Raw genomic sequence first — 17,066 nt, 5'->3', positions numbered from 1 at the left:
CTCCTGTTCAAGCCCAGGATTACAGAACCTCTCTTGAAACATGCTTTCTGCATCATTAGCTCCCCATGTTTTTTTATTTTTTTTGTTGAAGCCACGTCTTAGGTTTACCACGACCGACGCTACTCGGACTCATTACAAGGGAAGTGTACGACGCTCGTCTCCTGTGACCTCGTTCGGTGACATTTCAACACATAAATAGACACACTTATGTAGTTTCATTTAGCACAAGGGTCGTTCAATCCATAATGCAACACATTTTTTCCGAAAGCAGGGTGGTTTTATTCAGGATCCTGGTCACTATGTAGTTCCCACACTTTTGTCTACCAAACCCTATTTTTCAACGTAATCTGCGCTTAATGCGACGGCCTTATACAAACTCACTATGACAGCCTGTTTGCACATATGATACCTCTCTACTGGTCGACGTCGAAGCCAACGTCTCGCTGCATCAATAGCCTCTCATCATCCACGCACTGCTATCCGCGGACTGCATCCTTCATTTGGCCAAACAGATGGAAGCCGGAAGGTGCGAAATCCAGGCTGTAGAGTGGATGAGGAAGAACAGTCCAGTGAATTTTTGTGAGCCCCTCTCGGATGCGCAGAGTTGTGTGAGGCATTGTGTTGTCACGATGAATGAGAAGTTCGTTTCAATTTTTGTGGCATTGAACACGCTGAAGTCTTTTCTTTAGTTTCCTGAGGGTAGCACAATACATTCCCGAGTCGACGGTTGCGCCATGAGGCAGGACATCAAACAGAATAGCCCGTTCAGACTCCCAGAAGACTTCGCCGTGACTTAACCAGCTGAGGGTGCGGCATTCAACGTTTTCTTCGGAGGAGGGGTGGCGCGGCACAACTCCATGGACTGCTGTTTTTCTCCTGTTCGGAGAGATGAACCAATGTTCTATTGCCAGCGACGGTGTCTCGTAACACCCAAGCAATTCCGCAAAGATGGTCCTTCGTTGATCTTTATGGTCTTGTGTTGGGCGGTGAGGAATAAAAGCTGGTTCGCCTCGAATGAGCGTGTCCATACGTTCCCGCATTGTTGAGTCACAACTGTATGCGGCCGGCCGGCAGGCGGGAGAACTGACAGGGTTTACGCGACATTTTTGCAATGATGACAGACGCCTCGCCCGACGACTTGCCGTGCTTTTGTTCACTGCCAGGTCTGCGTAGACACTCTGCAAGCGCCTACGAATATCTGGCCAAAAGAAACCCCATGACACTTCTGCTTGGAACGTACCTCCGTTACAGATGCCATTTTGATGGCTACGTATAGCTCCGTAACGTATCGGAAGTTTAGGAAAGTATAGGGGCTGAAGCGAGAATATTCCACGATGACCCACAACAAATTGCGCGTTTTTTTTAACGGAAATTGGCAGAGAAAAAAATGTGTTGCGTTACTTACTTTGTTCGTTGTTGTTGTTGTGGTCTTCAGTCCTGAGACTGGTTTGGTGCAGCTCTCCATGCTACTCTGTCCTGTGCAAACTTCTTCATCTCTCAGTACCTACTGCAACCTACATCCTTCTGAATCTGCTTAGTGTATTCATCTCTTGGTCTCCCTCGTCAATTTTTACCCTCCACGCTGCCCTCAAATGCTAAATTTGTGATCCCTCGATGCCTCAGAACATGTCCTACCAACCGGTCCCTTCTTCTTGTCAAGTTGTGCCACAAACTCCTCATCTCCCCAATTCTATTCAATACCTCCTCATTAGTTATGTGATCTACTCATCCAATCTTCAGCATTCTTCTGTAGCACCACATTTCGAAAGCTCCTATTCTCTTCTTGTCTAAACTATTTATCGTCCACTTTCACTTCCATACATGGCTACACTCCATACAAATACTTTCAGAAACGACTTCCTGACACTTAAATCTATACTCGATGTTAACAAATTCCTCTTCTTCAAAAACGCTTTCCTTGCCATTGCCAGTCTACGTTTTATATCCTCTCTACTTCGACCATCATCAGTTATTTTGCTCCCCAAATAGCAAAACTCCTTTACTACTTTAAGTGTCTCATTTCCTAATCTAATTCCCTCAGCATCACCCGACTTAGGTCGACTACATTCCATTATCCTCGTTTTGCTTTTGTTGATGTTCATCTTATATCCTCCTTTCAAGACACTGTCCATTCCGTTCAACTGCGTTTCCAAGTCCTTTGCTATCTCTGATAGAATTACAATGTCATCGGCGAACCTCAAAGTTTTTATTTCTTCTCCCTGGATTTTAATACCTACTCCGAATTTTTCTTTTGTTTCGGTTACTACTTGCTGAATATACAGATTGAATAACATCGGGAAGAGGCTATAACCCTGTCTCAGTCCCTTCCCAACCACTGCTTCCCTTTCATGCCCCTCGATTCTTAGGACTGCCATCTGGTTTCTGTACAAATTGTAAATAGCCTTTCACTCCCTGTATTTTACCCCTGCCACCTTTAGGATTTGAAAGAGAGTACTCCAGTCAACATTGTCAAAAGCTTTCTCTAAATCTACAAATGCTAGAAACGTAGGTTTGCCTTTCCTTAATCTTTCTTCTAAGATAAGTCGTAAGGTCAGTATTGCCTCACGTGTTCCAACATTTCTACGGAATCCAAACTGATCTTCCCCGAGGTCGGCTTCTACCAGTTTTTCCATTCGTCTGTAAAGAATTCGCATTAGTATTGTACTTTGATCGTAATACATTAAATCCATTACTTAATTCAGCTCCCTAGAAACTAAGTACGAGAAACTGTTTGGCATACAATAAACTGACAGTAAGGGAATTCAGAAACGTAACCGAGGACGACAGGAACGGAAGTCGGATCCGGCACCTTCCGTTACGAGGCTGACTAACGCTTCAGCTACTTCTGCAGCTGGGGCGGGGGTCGCTATCTCGGCCTGGCGATCTGTTCACGGACTGTGGAGTTACTCGTGAACGTCGCTCCGCCTCATTACGGGCGTGCTTCCCCGCCTGCAACAACGGCAGCTCCCGAGAGCTGCGGTTATCGCCCGGCATTCTCGACGTATCGCCGGCGCGCCTGCCCGTCGAGCAGCGAGTAAATAAGACGGAACGGCCGCAGGCGATCCGTATCCCAGCAGTGTGTGGTGCGCAGTTGTCATTGAGTCGCGGAGTAGGCCGGCGCCGATAGCGCGCTCCGGCCGACTTGTCTAATTGAATTACAGAACAGATGCGGCGCTGGCGCGCAGATAAAGAGCGCAGATGTGGCCCGGGGTTTTTGGCGCTCGGGCAGGGACGGCCGTGGCCTATCTGCCATCGCCTGCGGGACCGCAGGCCCGGCTATCGGTATCGGTAGCGGCCATCCGTTTGTTAAACGCGTGTCTGCGGCACGACGCCTGTTAACTTTTAGTGGCGCCTGTTACTGCCGAGCGCGACCGCGCCCGGCCAAATTAGAAGCGACTCCGCGGTAGGCGCGTGTACCTCTACTGGGGCCCTTAACAGCTCCTACAACGGCTGGACCTGGCGCCTATACGAGGTGCATTCAAGTTCTAAGGCCTCCGATTTTTTTTTCTCCGGACTGGAAAGAGGTAGAAACATGCGTATTGTTTTAAAATGAGGCCGCGTTCATTGTCAATACGTCCCAGAGATGGCAGCACCGTACGGCAGATGGAATTTTACCGCCAGCGGCGAGAATGAGAACTGTTTTAAATACTTAAAATGGCGGCGTTTTCCTTACTTGAACAGCGTGCAATCATTCGTTTTCTGAATTTGCGTGGTGTGAAACCAATTGAAATTCATCGACAGTTGAAGGAGACATGTGAGGATGGAGTTATGGATGTGTCGAAAGTGCGTTCGTGGGTGCGACAGTTTAATGAAGGCAGAACATCGTGTGACAACAAACCGAAACAACCTCGGGCTCCCACAAGCCGGTCTGACGACATGATCGAGAAAGTGGAGAGAATTGTTTTGGGGGATCGCCGAATGACTGTTGAACAGATCGACTCCAGAGTTGGCATTTCTGTGGGTTCTGTGCACACAATCCTGCATGACGACCTGAAAATGCGAAAAGTGTCATCCAGGTGGGTGCCACGAATGCTGACGGACGACCACATGGCTGTTCGTCTGGCTTGTTGTTTTCGTCGGTTGTGACAATGGATGAGACGTGGATGCCATTTTTCAATCCAGAAACAAAGCGCCAGTCAGCTCAATGGAAGCACACAGATTCACCGCCACCAAAAAAATTTCGGGTAACCGCCAGTGCTGAAAAAAAATGATGGTGTCCATGTTCTGGGACAGCGAGGGCGTAATCCTTACCCATTGCGTTCCAAAGGGCAGTACGGTAACAGGTGCATCCTACGAAAATGTTTTGAAGAACAAATTCCTTCCTGCACTGCAACAAAAATGTCCGGGAAGGGCTGCGCGTGTGCTGTTTCACCAAGACAACGCACCCGCACATCGAGCTAAGGTTACGCAACAGTTTCTTCGTGATAACAACTTTGAAGTGATTCTTCATGCTCCCTACTCACCTCTGGCGCCTAGTGACTTTTGGCTTTTTCCAACAATGAAAGACACTCTCCGTGGCCGCACATTCACCAGCCGTGCTGCTATTGCCTCAGCGATTTTCCGGTGGTCAAAACAGACTCCTAAAGATGCCTTCACCGCTACCGTGGAATCATGGCGTGAGCGTTGTGAAAAATGTGTACGTCTGCAGGGCGATTACGTCGAGAAGTAACGCCAGTTTCATCGATTTCGGGTGAGTAGTTAATTAGGAAAAAAATCGGAGGCCTTAGAACTTGAATGCACCTCGCAGAAATCGCGACGCGTTGCCCGTGGTGTGCGGACAGTTGCCACGCCTGACGAATGCCACGATTTTACCTGCTCCGAAGTGTTGGGCTTCCCGTCCTCCTCCTCATCACTGTCGCGCAGTAAAGCTACTTACTAAGCCTTTCCGCTGGTTTCTTTTAAAAAATCTTTATTCTTCAATATACAGGGTGAGTCACCTAACGTTACCGCTGGCTGTATTTCGCAAACCACATCAAATACTGACGAACCAATTCCACAGACCGAACGCGAGGAGAGGGGCTAGTGTAATTGTTTAATACAAACCATACAAAAATGCACGAAAGTATGTTTTTTAACACAAACCTACGATTTTTTGAATGGAACCCCGTTAGTTTTGTTAGCACATCTGAACATATAAACAAATACGTAATCAGTGCCGTTTGTTCCTCTGTAAAATCTTAATTACATCCGGAGATATTGTAACCTAAAGTTGACGCTTGAGTACCACTCCGCCACTTTTCTAGAGAGACTTTCGTTGTGGAAACTATTAAATGCATCTCGCATTGAAATCCGCACCAAATTCGATCTTCAGTAAAACTTCGGCAATCTTGGACATTTTGCGTTCGTCTAAAGTATACTTGCCTTTTTCGATAATCCTGCAGCAGCTTTCCGTCGTGTTTTGTGTACCATGGGGGATCAGATCCGTCTCTTATTAATTTATTTGGTATGAATCTCTCGAGCGCTGTTGATACTATTTCTTTGAAGTTAAGCCACATATGCTCTACTCTTACATAGTTTGGAAGGATTGGAGACTGTCTCTTAGAAAGACGCCAATCGAATTTTTAGTTGCTTTTATAAATAGATATATTTCGCGTTTAGTTTTGGTGAATTTCTTTGTTACGGAATTGAGCCTCGCTACGACTTTGTGTTCACTAGTGCCTGTATCTGTCGTGATGCTCAGGTTTATTTGTGGCTAAGAGGTCAAGTGTGTCTTCGTAACCATTTACAATTTGAATGGCCTCGTGAACTAATTGTTCAAAATAATTTTAAAAAAGCATCTATAACAATTACGGAAGTCGTTTTTTTTTTTAAGTTGTGCTTCTTGTTTCTGTTGTAGTGCAGATCATTACAATTACGGTTTTCCCTCCAAAACCTAGGTTGCTTTCTCTGTGACCCTGTAAATACCAGAGCTAAACAATGTAGAACAACAACGTACGTTACAAGCACAGCATTCTGTATTACTTCATTTCCTTATTTCTAACATTTTAAAATTGTACGTCGACTTTAGATGACATGTCAATCATAGATGTTCTAATCTCTATTTGGTGAACATATTTTCAGTCATGTTTTGAACATTGTCACGCTACACTTTATTAACTAATGTTTCGCTGCAAGAGATATCGCATTTTAGAGAGTAAATTAATATGGAGTATGTCGTTCTTCTTTTCAAACATTCACATACCCATTTCTTCTTTCCTTATTGTCTTTTGGGTATGCAGTTGTAGTAATTAAAGTAGGCACAAACGCTGTGATCAAAAAGAAATGATTAGCGTACATTCGCGTTCTCTTTACATCGTTCCTTTCTTCTTGCTCCCATGGCGATGGACTGTTTCTGTCGCAACCAGTAAGCGTGGAAAGTAGCTACCCTACAGAGAGAGGGATCAATATTTATACTTGGCAGAACTAATTACATACTGATATAATCGCCGGTATTGCTTTCGTTTCCCAAAAGTTATAAATATTTCGATTCCCTTACTTACTGCCACAGGTGGTCACACCCCGTACAGAGCACATTAACCAGTTGTCACAATGTGTGTGCAAATCCTTTTAGATGAAAAAAAACGAATAACGTTTTTGTCTACAGTTGTGCATGTTGCAATTGCTTACGTTTTGTATTCTTTACATTGTTTCTACGTAACTGTCACCTGTTTATACTATTTTGTAGTAAAATAATTTTGGACACCAGTGTATTAACTGCCGATTCCTTACCCGGGCAGCGCGTATGCCGTGGAGCACGGCGGAGAGTTCGGCGCGAGAGGTAGTGCGAGTCGGCGGGGGCGGTTGCGTCGGCAGGTCCCGTTCGGTGCTAACAAGGCGCCATAACCCAACTGCGCGCGCTTCGCGTCCAGTAATTGCGCCGCCATTAACTCGTTAGATAAATCCGCACCGCACTCTCTCCACATATCATTAGCGGCGCGCGGGCTATCAATAAAACTCGGGCTGCGATAGCTGGCGCCCGAAGCGCCGTGGACTATCCCAGCCGGCGGTCGCCGCCCTCTCGGTCCCACTTCTCAAGGCAGTACAGCAGCAGCAATCTCTTTCGTTTGTCTATTCGTTTTTTCGCCCTCGCGCGCTGCCACGTTTGACGGACACCCGCGCGCGAAACGGCCCTTCGTTTCTTCTTTTTTTTTCCCTTTTCCTCCGGTGCATCCGCGCCGCGGGAGTAATGGGAGGAATAGGGGCGAGTGGTGTGCGCGGTATCGAGCAAAAATTTGTGTAATAATAGCGAGAGGAGCGTGGGCCTGGAGGAGACGGGAGTCCATTGTCGCTCGGCGCCATCATTCTGCTGCTTAATGGTTTGTAAACGCGCCGCCGCCCGGGGGGCCCCCACTTTTATGTAGTCAAATAAAAATTCAAAAGAACTTTCCTGCTGGGATGTCTCTCTGTCATTCTTTCCTCCCCGCTCTTTTTATTTATTTAGTTTCCCCCCCCCCCTTTTTCTTTCTCTGTTAACGTTGTATCTCGAAGCGGCCCGGTTCTTGCCGACGAACTTCAGCTTTTTGAGCCGCGACATGGAAGGAAATCTGCTATAAAAGCTGTCACGGGTGGCAAACTTTCGATTGAGGAATTGCGTGTCTCGTATTCTCGCTGCTACTTTTTTTATTGTATTTTGCCCCGTCGAGAGGAGAAGGATGCAGTTAATGTTCGGCGCCAGAGCATTTTTCGCTTGGCTGCGATACTCGCGATATTTAGGACCCCCTAATTCAGTGCGCTAGCCTGATCTCCGTGTACACAACTTGAACACTCGTCAGAAATAAACACGTTTAAGGGGCTCCGGAAAGGCTCAAAATCATGAAAAGTTCAATTTTTACTTTTTTGCGTTTTCTGAATCTGCAGACTATTATCTTTTAATAAATATATAATTTATTCAATTCCGAAGACTACAACTATTTTTAAATTTTTTTTGAAATGTGTTCTACATGGGCGTGACCCACTGTGGCGCTGTTAAACTGCTGTCAAATGGTGTTATTATTAACGTCCGTGTTCATCAGGTACATTTTAGTGATGTGAGATAAAGTATGAGTTGTGGCTAACCTGTGATGGTTCAATATATATCGCTGGTGTGACTGTCGATTGTTTCATGTTTATTTACTCTGTCGTTATCTCGAAAATATTCGTAATTAATTCTGTTTCTTGAGTCTCTGTTTTGTTGAAGTATAATAATGAGTAAAAGTAAAGTTGCAGTTGCGACTTTCAATGATGGCAACATTGTAAGGTGCAAGGTATTTAGAAATATGGGGATGAAGATAGGTTCTAACATGGTACGAGCGATGCTTGCTTTAGACAAGGAACGCCTTCGGGCTGCAGACAGGGCTGTAAAGAGTCTAGAAATACAAGCAAGAGTAAACAGGAGGAGGAACAAGAGGAAGCTAGAGGAGGAGTTTGCAGAGGATGAAGATAATCCATCCTATGGACCTGGAATGCACTAAAAAGTTAATCCAATCTTTGTCGCTCGATTCCCAAAACTTTTATTTTCTCATACTAATTACATGTTTTCTAAGGATCTTCCAAACATATTTGTTTCAAACTTTCAGTAAATGTTACACAGTACCTTCTGCATAATTTAACACAGCCTTTTTCCAAAAAACTGTATATTTTTGAATATATAAATAAAAAATTGCAAAAAAATGTTGTGAATTTTCATTACAATTGAAAAAAAATCATCTTTAATAACTGAACTAAAATTTTGTAAAATCCCTGTGTTAAGTTGTAGCCCATATTCCAATAAATAATCTGTAAAAAGTTCAACTTCCTACCTCAAATACTTTGTGAGGAAAGATGTAATTTATAAGCGTTATTTTAACATTGCAAGTATAGGGCGTTCCGGAGCCCCTTAAACAGACACGGCTGAGAAAAGTTTCGGTGCCTAAGGCAGCGTTGTTCGACGTGACGGTGATACACGGATTTTGTGGTTTGGACAAGAGAAAACTGGATTATTTTGAGAACTGGTGCAACATACGCATGGAATGAGGACGTAACAAGAATGCAGGTTCTTCGAAGACGTCTCTGGAAATCAGTTGAAGCCATAGGGAACTTTCGTTTTGGACATTTACCGCCTGTCGCCGCTGTCAATGTGCCCCAGAGATAAAATTACATTAAAAACTTGCTGCATTTATTTGGGAACTCTTAGACCAGACGTTGTGCCCGAGCGGTTCTAGGCGCTTCAGTCCGGAACCGCGATGCTGCTACGGTCGCAGGTTCGAAACCTGCCTCGGTCATGGATGTATGTGATGTCCTTAGGTTACTCAGGTTTAAGTAGCTCTAAATCCTCAGATGTTAAGTCCCATAGTGCTTAGAGCCACTTGAACCATTTTTGGATTTATGTTTATATAATACTGTCCTTCAAGTGACTCCTATAGAAGTCGACTATTATAGTATTTTCTACTTTGCGGTTTATTCCTTACATATACTTCCAGTTTATTGGGTTTTATTTTCTCCCTTTGAATAATGTGGAGTGCGTTTTAAAGCGCCTTCTCCTACATCTGAGTATGTGCTACAATTAAGCAAACGATGATCAAAATATTTGTCCTGTGTGTGTGTATTGCAGAATTCCCTCCCTTTGTCGTTGGATTTATATTCTTGTAAGAGGAAATATTTGTCGAAAGGAATTTGCAACACTGGCTGCCAGCTTTGTGCAGTGGCATATTGGTATTTACAAAATTTAACAGTCTTTTTATTCTTTACATAAATACCTTTTTTACGGTACTCGGTTCTTATTCTTTCCGATAAATAGTTATGGTTCTTGCGTGATAACCGTTTCCATTTACTGCTGATACATACAAATGTTCGCAAACGTGTATCGCAATCTCCACTTAAACTGAAGTGTTTTTTTTTCCTGTACTACCTTCGATTTCCTTATTATAGGCATATATGTTTTACTTCTTACTGTATATCGTGCTCTCCTCTAAATCGCAGAGCTGTTTTTACGCTACTCAGTTCGTTTACTTCGCGACAAATAGTTTTTCTTGTCAAACGCTTTTACGGTTTGCTACTGAAATGTAATCTACATTAAGTAAAATTTACACAAACGTCAATTTCACAGTCTGTAAGTGCTCGACCAAACTGATGGCGTAACAAAAACAGTCAATGAAGACCAAAAAACATTGAATCTGTAAAATAATTCGTACAGTCATACATTTTTTTTACAGCGGCAGAAGGGAGTGGCATGAAAAGATGCTGTGAAGGTGTGAGGACGGGGCGTAAGTCGTGCTTGGGTAGCTCACTTCGTAGAGCACTTGCCCGCGAAAGGCAAAGGTCCCGAGTTCGAGTCTCGATCCGGCACACAGTTTTAATCTGCCAGGAAGTTTCATATCAGCGCACACTCCGCTGCAGAGTGAAAATCTCATTCTCCATGAAAAGATACTAGAAACACTCACCGATGGGCCATGAGTGTGGAAGTAGAGGTGCGTTTGAAGGTCGTATTTGTACCGTTTTCTCGAACAATTCGGAAACTATGGCAATCAACGAAAACATATCCCAATACAAAATTTGAATAGAATAAATTTCCTACAGGAAAGATCCTGCTCATGTTTTTCTATAGGGCTAGCGAGAGAGAGAATATGAAAATCTGGCGCGTGGTTTTGAAGGCCAGATATAGCATTGCGGCTTGCTTATAACGACTACGGTAGGGGTAGCTAAATCACCCATTATATGTGATTGATCATAGTATTTGTAATCCAAACCACTTTTCTTCCCGATGTAGTAGCTCCTCGTAATCAAAACTGTGTTGTTTATGTTTGTTTTAAAATACCACCTGTGGCAATGAGTTACAGTAGCCAAGTTGTTTACGTCACTTGTACAGTCTTCACTACGTCACTGGTTAAAGGGTGTAGGACGTCAAACGAGCCGACTTGGAGCAGGAGAGACACCACAGGACATTTTAAATTCCACTGTCTATACTTTTACAAATAAATTCATAAAACATTGTCAGTATGACTAGGAAGGATTCAGGATTCACACTCGTAGCAGAAAAGCTCAAAAATATAAGGAAATAAGTTTTTTTACATGTGAAATTTCATAACTTTTTCACTTACTGTTGGCTTCATTTGTTGCTGTAGGTACAATTTTCTTCATAAGTAAGAGAGATTCTTCCACAAATTTTGCACTGCTTGTTAAACACAAACTTCTTAATGCAAAACTCTAGAATTTTCCAAATCTATTAAAATCTGTGATAAGAGTTGAGATAAATAATTATAAAATTTGAATTTCTTCTAAACATGAAGTTTAAAACGTAACAGCTCATTCATTTTTCCATAAATTAAATAAATTCTAGATTTTCATACACCTATAAGTGTGGTTTGTATGCTATGCAAAATTCATCAAAGAATCTCTCTTAGTTGTGAAGAAAAGTGTACCTATAGCAACAAATGCAGCCAATAGTAAGTGAAAAAATTATGAAATTTCACTTGTAAAAAAAATTATTTGGTTATGTTTTTGAACTTTCATTGCTATGAATGTGAATCTTGAATTCTTGCTGCTCATGCTGACAAAGTTGTAAGAATTTATTTGTGAAAGTGTACACAGTGGTAATTAAAATGCCCTGTGGTGCCATTCCTGCTCCAAGTCGACTCGTTTGACGTCCTGCCCTCCTTAAGGTCGACTGCTAGTACACATATCCTGAGTCTCTTGTAATAATCGTACGCTAGATGAGCGGCTGGTATTAAAATGTGGTCGTTTCCGGCGGTTGCAGGTGAAGGTGTGGTTCCAGAACCGGCGCACGAAGCACAAGCGAATGCAGCAGGAGGAGGAGGCGAAGGCGCAGCAGCAGGCGGCAGCCGCCTCCAACAAGAACTCGCACCACGTCAGCAAGTGGAAGCAGGAGACGCAGCCCGCGCCCGGCACGCAGCGGCAGACGTCGACGCCGCCCCCTGCGTCCGCTCAGCAACAGCAGGCTCAGCAGCAGCAGGCTCAGCAGCAGCAGCAGCAGGACTCGCCGGAAGGTCCTCTGCAGCACCAGCAGCAGCAGGGCTACCACCATCACCACTCCGACAGCTGCAGTTCGGGCTCTGAGACCTGAGACCTGGCGGGCAGGACCTCGCGGGTGGCAACACTGGCGGGCTGGTTCGTCATTGGCTGAGGCGCACTGCCTGCCGGAATCCCCGGGACGGCGCTTCACGTGCGGAGTGCACAGTGGTGACTGTTACAACTATTGGCAGACAACATTTGTGCGGTGGACTCGAAACAATTGCCAGACTCTTCTTCTTGAAATCAGCGGATCTCATTCGTTATCTGTCCAGTGCATTCGTGTCATAAGATAGTTCGAAATATGCCAGCATTTGCTGTAATTTCGGAGCACTTTGCCTGTACCACCTTTATTAATTGACGAAATATTACTGTACTTACCTGACGCGTTACCAATTTTCTCAAATATACCACTGTAGCTGACTGCCACGTGGTCTTACAAAATATTAAGTTTCCTTTCATCTCCTGTTCAGAATAACATAAACAACGACAGAAAAAGTATTTAGGGGATGAGGAGGCAGATGCGATTCGTAAAGCCAAACGTATACAGGAGAGAGTTGATAACCTGACGTTCAGGTTCTGCAAACAATTTCCCTAGCTCCTCCAGTTCTCTGATCAAATTCTCTGACACTTCCGTCTAAAACGCTATGCTTTCTGTATGTTTTTCTCTACGTGTCAGATGACGATAAAGACAAACCTGTCATCAACGTGGCTCCTATATGATATGGTTTTGAGTCATGGCGTTCTAAAGTGTTGCTTTCTAGAGTGAGAAACGTACACTTACAGTCATCTGTCGGCCAATGGTCGCTTGGCTATTATAATTCACCACTGATGTACGTTTTAAAATTTCAGATTGCACATGTCCCAAAATCCTTGCGTTTTATTTGGCTTGTCGGAAGCTTTCAGAAAGATTTCAGACGGAAGACGCTGCGACATTTTTCATCATTTGTGTCTATTTCCATAACAAGCCTGCAATAATCCAGCTCGAAACTCCTGAGCATGCAAGACAACTCCTTTTCTCCCTCGGAGATGACGAACTTTTTCTGTGCAGGACGCACTTTTTACTTTTCTTCTGTCCCTACGAAAAATGAAGCGAAATACCAATGGCACGGCAATTTTAGTAACTGATGAAAGTTAACAACAGACAAAATTTAGCAACACGCAAAGCAACACGTTTATAACACCCATTTAAAAAAATTTCTGGGTCTTAAATTACGACATGTAGGTAACTATGGAAACTGGAACTCTCATGGAAACTAAATTGACGAAACTGTTTTTAAAAAAAACATATCTAAGTTTCAGCAAGTTCACATTAGCCTCCGTTTTCATCTCGACAGACATGTCTAATAAGCTGTCTTCCAGTCTCCGTTCTGAAAAATTATCTAGGTGGTAGCTTCATTTAGTTGCTTACAGAGTAGAACAGACTCGACAACCAAATTACAAGAAAAAAAGAGTGTAATCAATTTTGAACGACAATCTGCCAAAGAACTGTACAAATTCAGTAGTGAGAAGACCTGTAAAACTATTGAAGCAATCATGTGTCATATATTCCGTTACTTTCTTGGCCTGCTTAATAATCAGGCTGCTCAAAACACTACGAACATATACTCTACGGGAAAATCTGCTGACGTCGTACTGTGGATTACTGTGCGGTGTATGTGATGCTAGTGAGTTACTTCTGAGCGAAGGGACCTGAACTATCGACGAAGTACACGTACGTCAGTAGGATTTTAACCTTCCAGCAGTTTTATCTTACGAACAGTATTACGGAAATGAACTTTTCTCAGCTCGTTTTCTCGGTATTTGTGGTTTATTTCAGGGCCACAGAACTTTTAACAAAAGAAAGTATTTATGAATCATGCGTGTACATAAACTGATATCAGTATAAATTTAAGAGTATTGTATAAATATATTTAATGTAGGTGGAAATTATATGTGTGTTTTGTCATGTTAGATATCACGTGATCGTGTATAAATGTATCTCACGAAGACTCTTTCGTCTGTAAAAGGTTAACGTTTCTATTAATGGACAACGATATTAACTACTGAAACTGAAACCTTGCAAATGTGTCATAATACAAAATATTTATTAGCCTTAATGCCAGCAACTGTCATCATTAAAAGCAAGTCACTTTTGGAAAAAGTGAATCAATTATGGTAATAGCAACTAGACGCTTGGGCAAGCACATCATAAAAAAAAACAAGAAACCTACTCCATTGCTCACATAAAATTACTGGTAAACAGTGCTTAATCAAAATATTATCTGTATAAAGTAAATGGTGCCACTACACCGGACAAGAGAAATCTGTCAAAAACAGCTTCGGCTGTGGCGTAGCTTTATACATGAGCGAGGTACTGTGAGTTGTAAACACTAATGTTTGCTCCTAGGCCAGGAAATATCGCCTGGACCTATAAATGGTACACCTCCTATGCATACGACATTGTGCGCCCACTTTTGTGTGTCTCCTGATAGAACAACCGCCGTTCTGGAGCGGTTGCAATGTGCCAAAAACATGTCGCATACTCTCTCTTCCAAGATTTGTAAAATAAAGTTGTAACTTCGGTTAAGATGTGTCATTTCTTTGAACATATTTAGGATATTTCCTACATCTCCCGTCCTAAAGTTTCAGAATTATCAGCTTGCAAAAGGCTGCCAAAAAGTGTGCACCTGTCCTCGAAGGAATTACGTCCAACATTCAAGAATGTGTAACCAATAAGAAACACCATTTCACATCCAGCGGAGAAGAGAGTGACTTTGAACAAACACACACACACACACACACACGCGCGCGCGCACACACAGGAAATTAGCTTACGGTTCTATTGGTATAAACTGTGAAGGAAGACATATGATGTCGATTACATAATTGCTTAGCATCTCGTATCGACGCTGCACTGATGCTCCGAGATTAATCTGGTTCTATCTGCGTTTTCTTATCGCAGTTATATTGCTGAGCATCCTCTACTCATTATCTGTAAAGATGGTGTGAAGTGTAATCTCACAATATTTGCGTTGCTCTGTCGATTCATTATTATATAGCATTGATATTTCGCCTCTGGTACAGCGAAAAAATCGATGATGCAGATTTGAGAAGAAAATAGGACTTATACCCTTTTTTATTTATCGTCAGTGACTGAGCAGTAACTCAGACTTTAGTGCTGAATGTAAAGATTTCAGCTTTTACTATTGTTACCAGGAAAGTACAATGTCAGTTACTTACTTTCTGGGGGCTAATGATGTGGCATAACTACATGTTGATGTAAAGGTATGCCCACGCCAATGAACGTAATAATCTCTGTTGTCTTGAAGATAAAGAAGAGTGTGCCTTTATACAAATTACAAGATGTACATCACCTGGTTATAACTATTTGACAGTCTTATATTACCGAAGCATACATTTTACAGAATGAAACAGCTAAAGTGAATTAGAGTTCCTTGTACATTCATTAAAAACTTGTTCACAAGCGTGATTTAATGAACGAATCGGAGAAATAAGCTTTATATTTCATTACAAAATAACGCTGTATAACTACAGTGTAAATATAACAGATTCATGATCTTTCGAAGAAAAGTTAAATGCAAATATTGCAATTGCAATTTCCGTGCATTGCCTCTGAGTTACCTACCGGTTTTCAAGAAAGAATATGACCTGCAGTTAATGTCAGAAGTGATTTAAAATACGACACTCGAACACAATGCGTAAAGTTAGAATTGACTTCAGAGTGTATTGCAGTTTATTACTCCTTAGGAATGTAGAGATATACACTGGAGTGTACGTAAACTATTAAAAATATCTATAACTTATTGCAATTAACTGACCGAAGAGATGTCACAGTGCTTCGAATAGACTATTATTCGCAGCAGCAGAAAAATGATCCTGTTAAACGAGCGAATAGCAAGTCTAAATTCTTTTTGACCTCTGCAGTAGGCAAGACTGCTGCTCTGTCACCATGAGTTGAACTTAATCGTTCAGAAATAAATTTCCAAGTGGTTCAAATGGCTCTGAGCACTATGGGACTTAACTGCTGAGGTCATCAGTCCCCTAGAAGGTAGAACTACTTAAACCTAACTTACCTAAGGACATCACACACATCCATACCCGAGGCAGGATTCAACCTGCGACCGTAGCGGTCATGCGGTTCCAGACTGTAGCGCCTAAAAACGCTCGTCCACTCCGGCCGGCAAATCATTTTCAAACACAAAATTTCCGTAATCCTTTTTCCGTAAAGATTCGATTTCCAGGAGACGTCTCGAATGTAGGACTTGTAGTTCCAAACTGTAAATAAAATTTTCGAATAGTAGCGTAATATAAAGGTCAACGAGCCTCGTGAGTTTACATCTGAAACACAGCCGAAGCAAGAAATATAACAATATCTACACAATTACTTAGTACGTACATGATTTTATCATTATTTAGCGCGACGTATTGTCAACATCTGCAGTAATAATTGAACAGACAATATGGTACGATGCAACTGTAAGTGATTGCCGACTGAAGCGGAAACTCAGCTAGTTGTCAGTATTGTACAACATGTTCTCTGCATAACAGCATCCTAATCACGTGGAAAATGTTTCAAAAGTTTGCAGTTGTCAGACACACGTTAGCTGATCATTTACAGAGTTAAGAATTTTGTATTTCACAATTAAAAAGGGTTAAACCGATCTAGTGTTCGCAGCAGGCCGAAATAATTTAGCTCAGCATCAAGAAAGAAGACTCCTGTATCTGAAAATGTAAGTATTTCGAAAGAGCGGAAAGAAAAGTAAGAAAGTGTTCTTATGTGTGTTACAGCTTTGCCGCTTGAGAAAGGTTTGAGTCCGATAAAAGTCGCGTGAGGAACCCTGTAAGTGTTCTTACAAGGGGAGGTGACGACTTTGGGATTACAGATCTACTTCAAACTTTCTACACCTTTAGTAAGCCATTAAAACAACATAATATGAAAGTAATAAGGTACACAACTCTGGCAATTCCGAGAAAATTGCAAGAGAAGTTTTACACGTCTATTATGTAAATTATACAGGGTGATTCAAAAAGAATACCACAACTTTAAAAATGTGTATTTAATGAAAGAAACATAATATAACCTTCTGTTATACATCATTACA

The 17,066-nt window shown here is 42.4% G+C and overlaps 1 protein-coding gene across 1 annotated transcript in view; it reads left to right on the top strand.

Annotated features, from left to right (window-relative positions):
- LOC126176100 (homeobox protein EMX1-like) overlaps positions 1–14,530 on the top strand; it is a 330,487-nt gene extending 315,957 nt beyond the window's left edge. The window contains exon 3 of the mRNA XM_049923238.1: positions 11,690–14,530. Coding sequence (XP_049779195.1) covers positions 11,690–12,016 — 327 coding nt within the window. The 3' untranslated portion in view covers positions 12,017–14,530. The remainder of the gene's footprint in view (positions 1–11,689) is intronic.
- The last annotated feature ends 2,536 nt before the right edge of the window (positions 14,531–17,066 follow it).

The sequence above is a fragment of the Schistocerca cancellata genome, chromosome 3, assembly GCF_023864275.1.
Source record: "Schistocerca cancellata isolate TAMUIC-IGC-003103 chromosome 3, iqSchCanc2.1, whole genome shotgun sequence".
NCBI lineage: Eukaryota > Metazoa > Arthropoda > Insecta > Orthoptera > Acrididae > Schistocerca > Schistocerca cancellata.
Note: the sequence above shows the minus strand (reverse complement) of the source record. Positions and strands in the feature narration are given on the sequence as shown.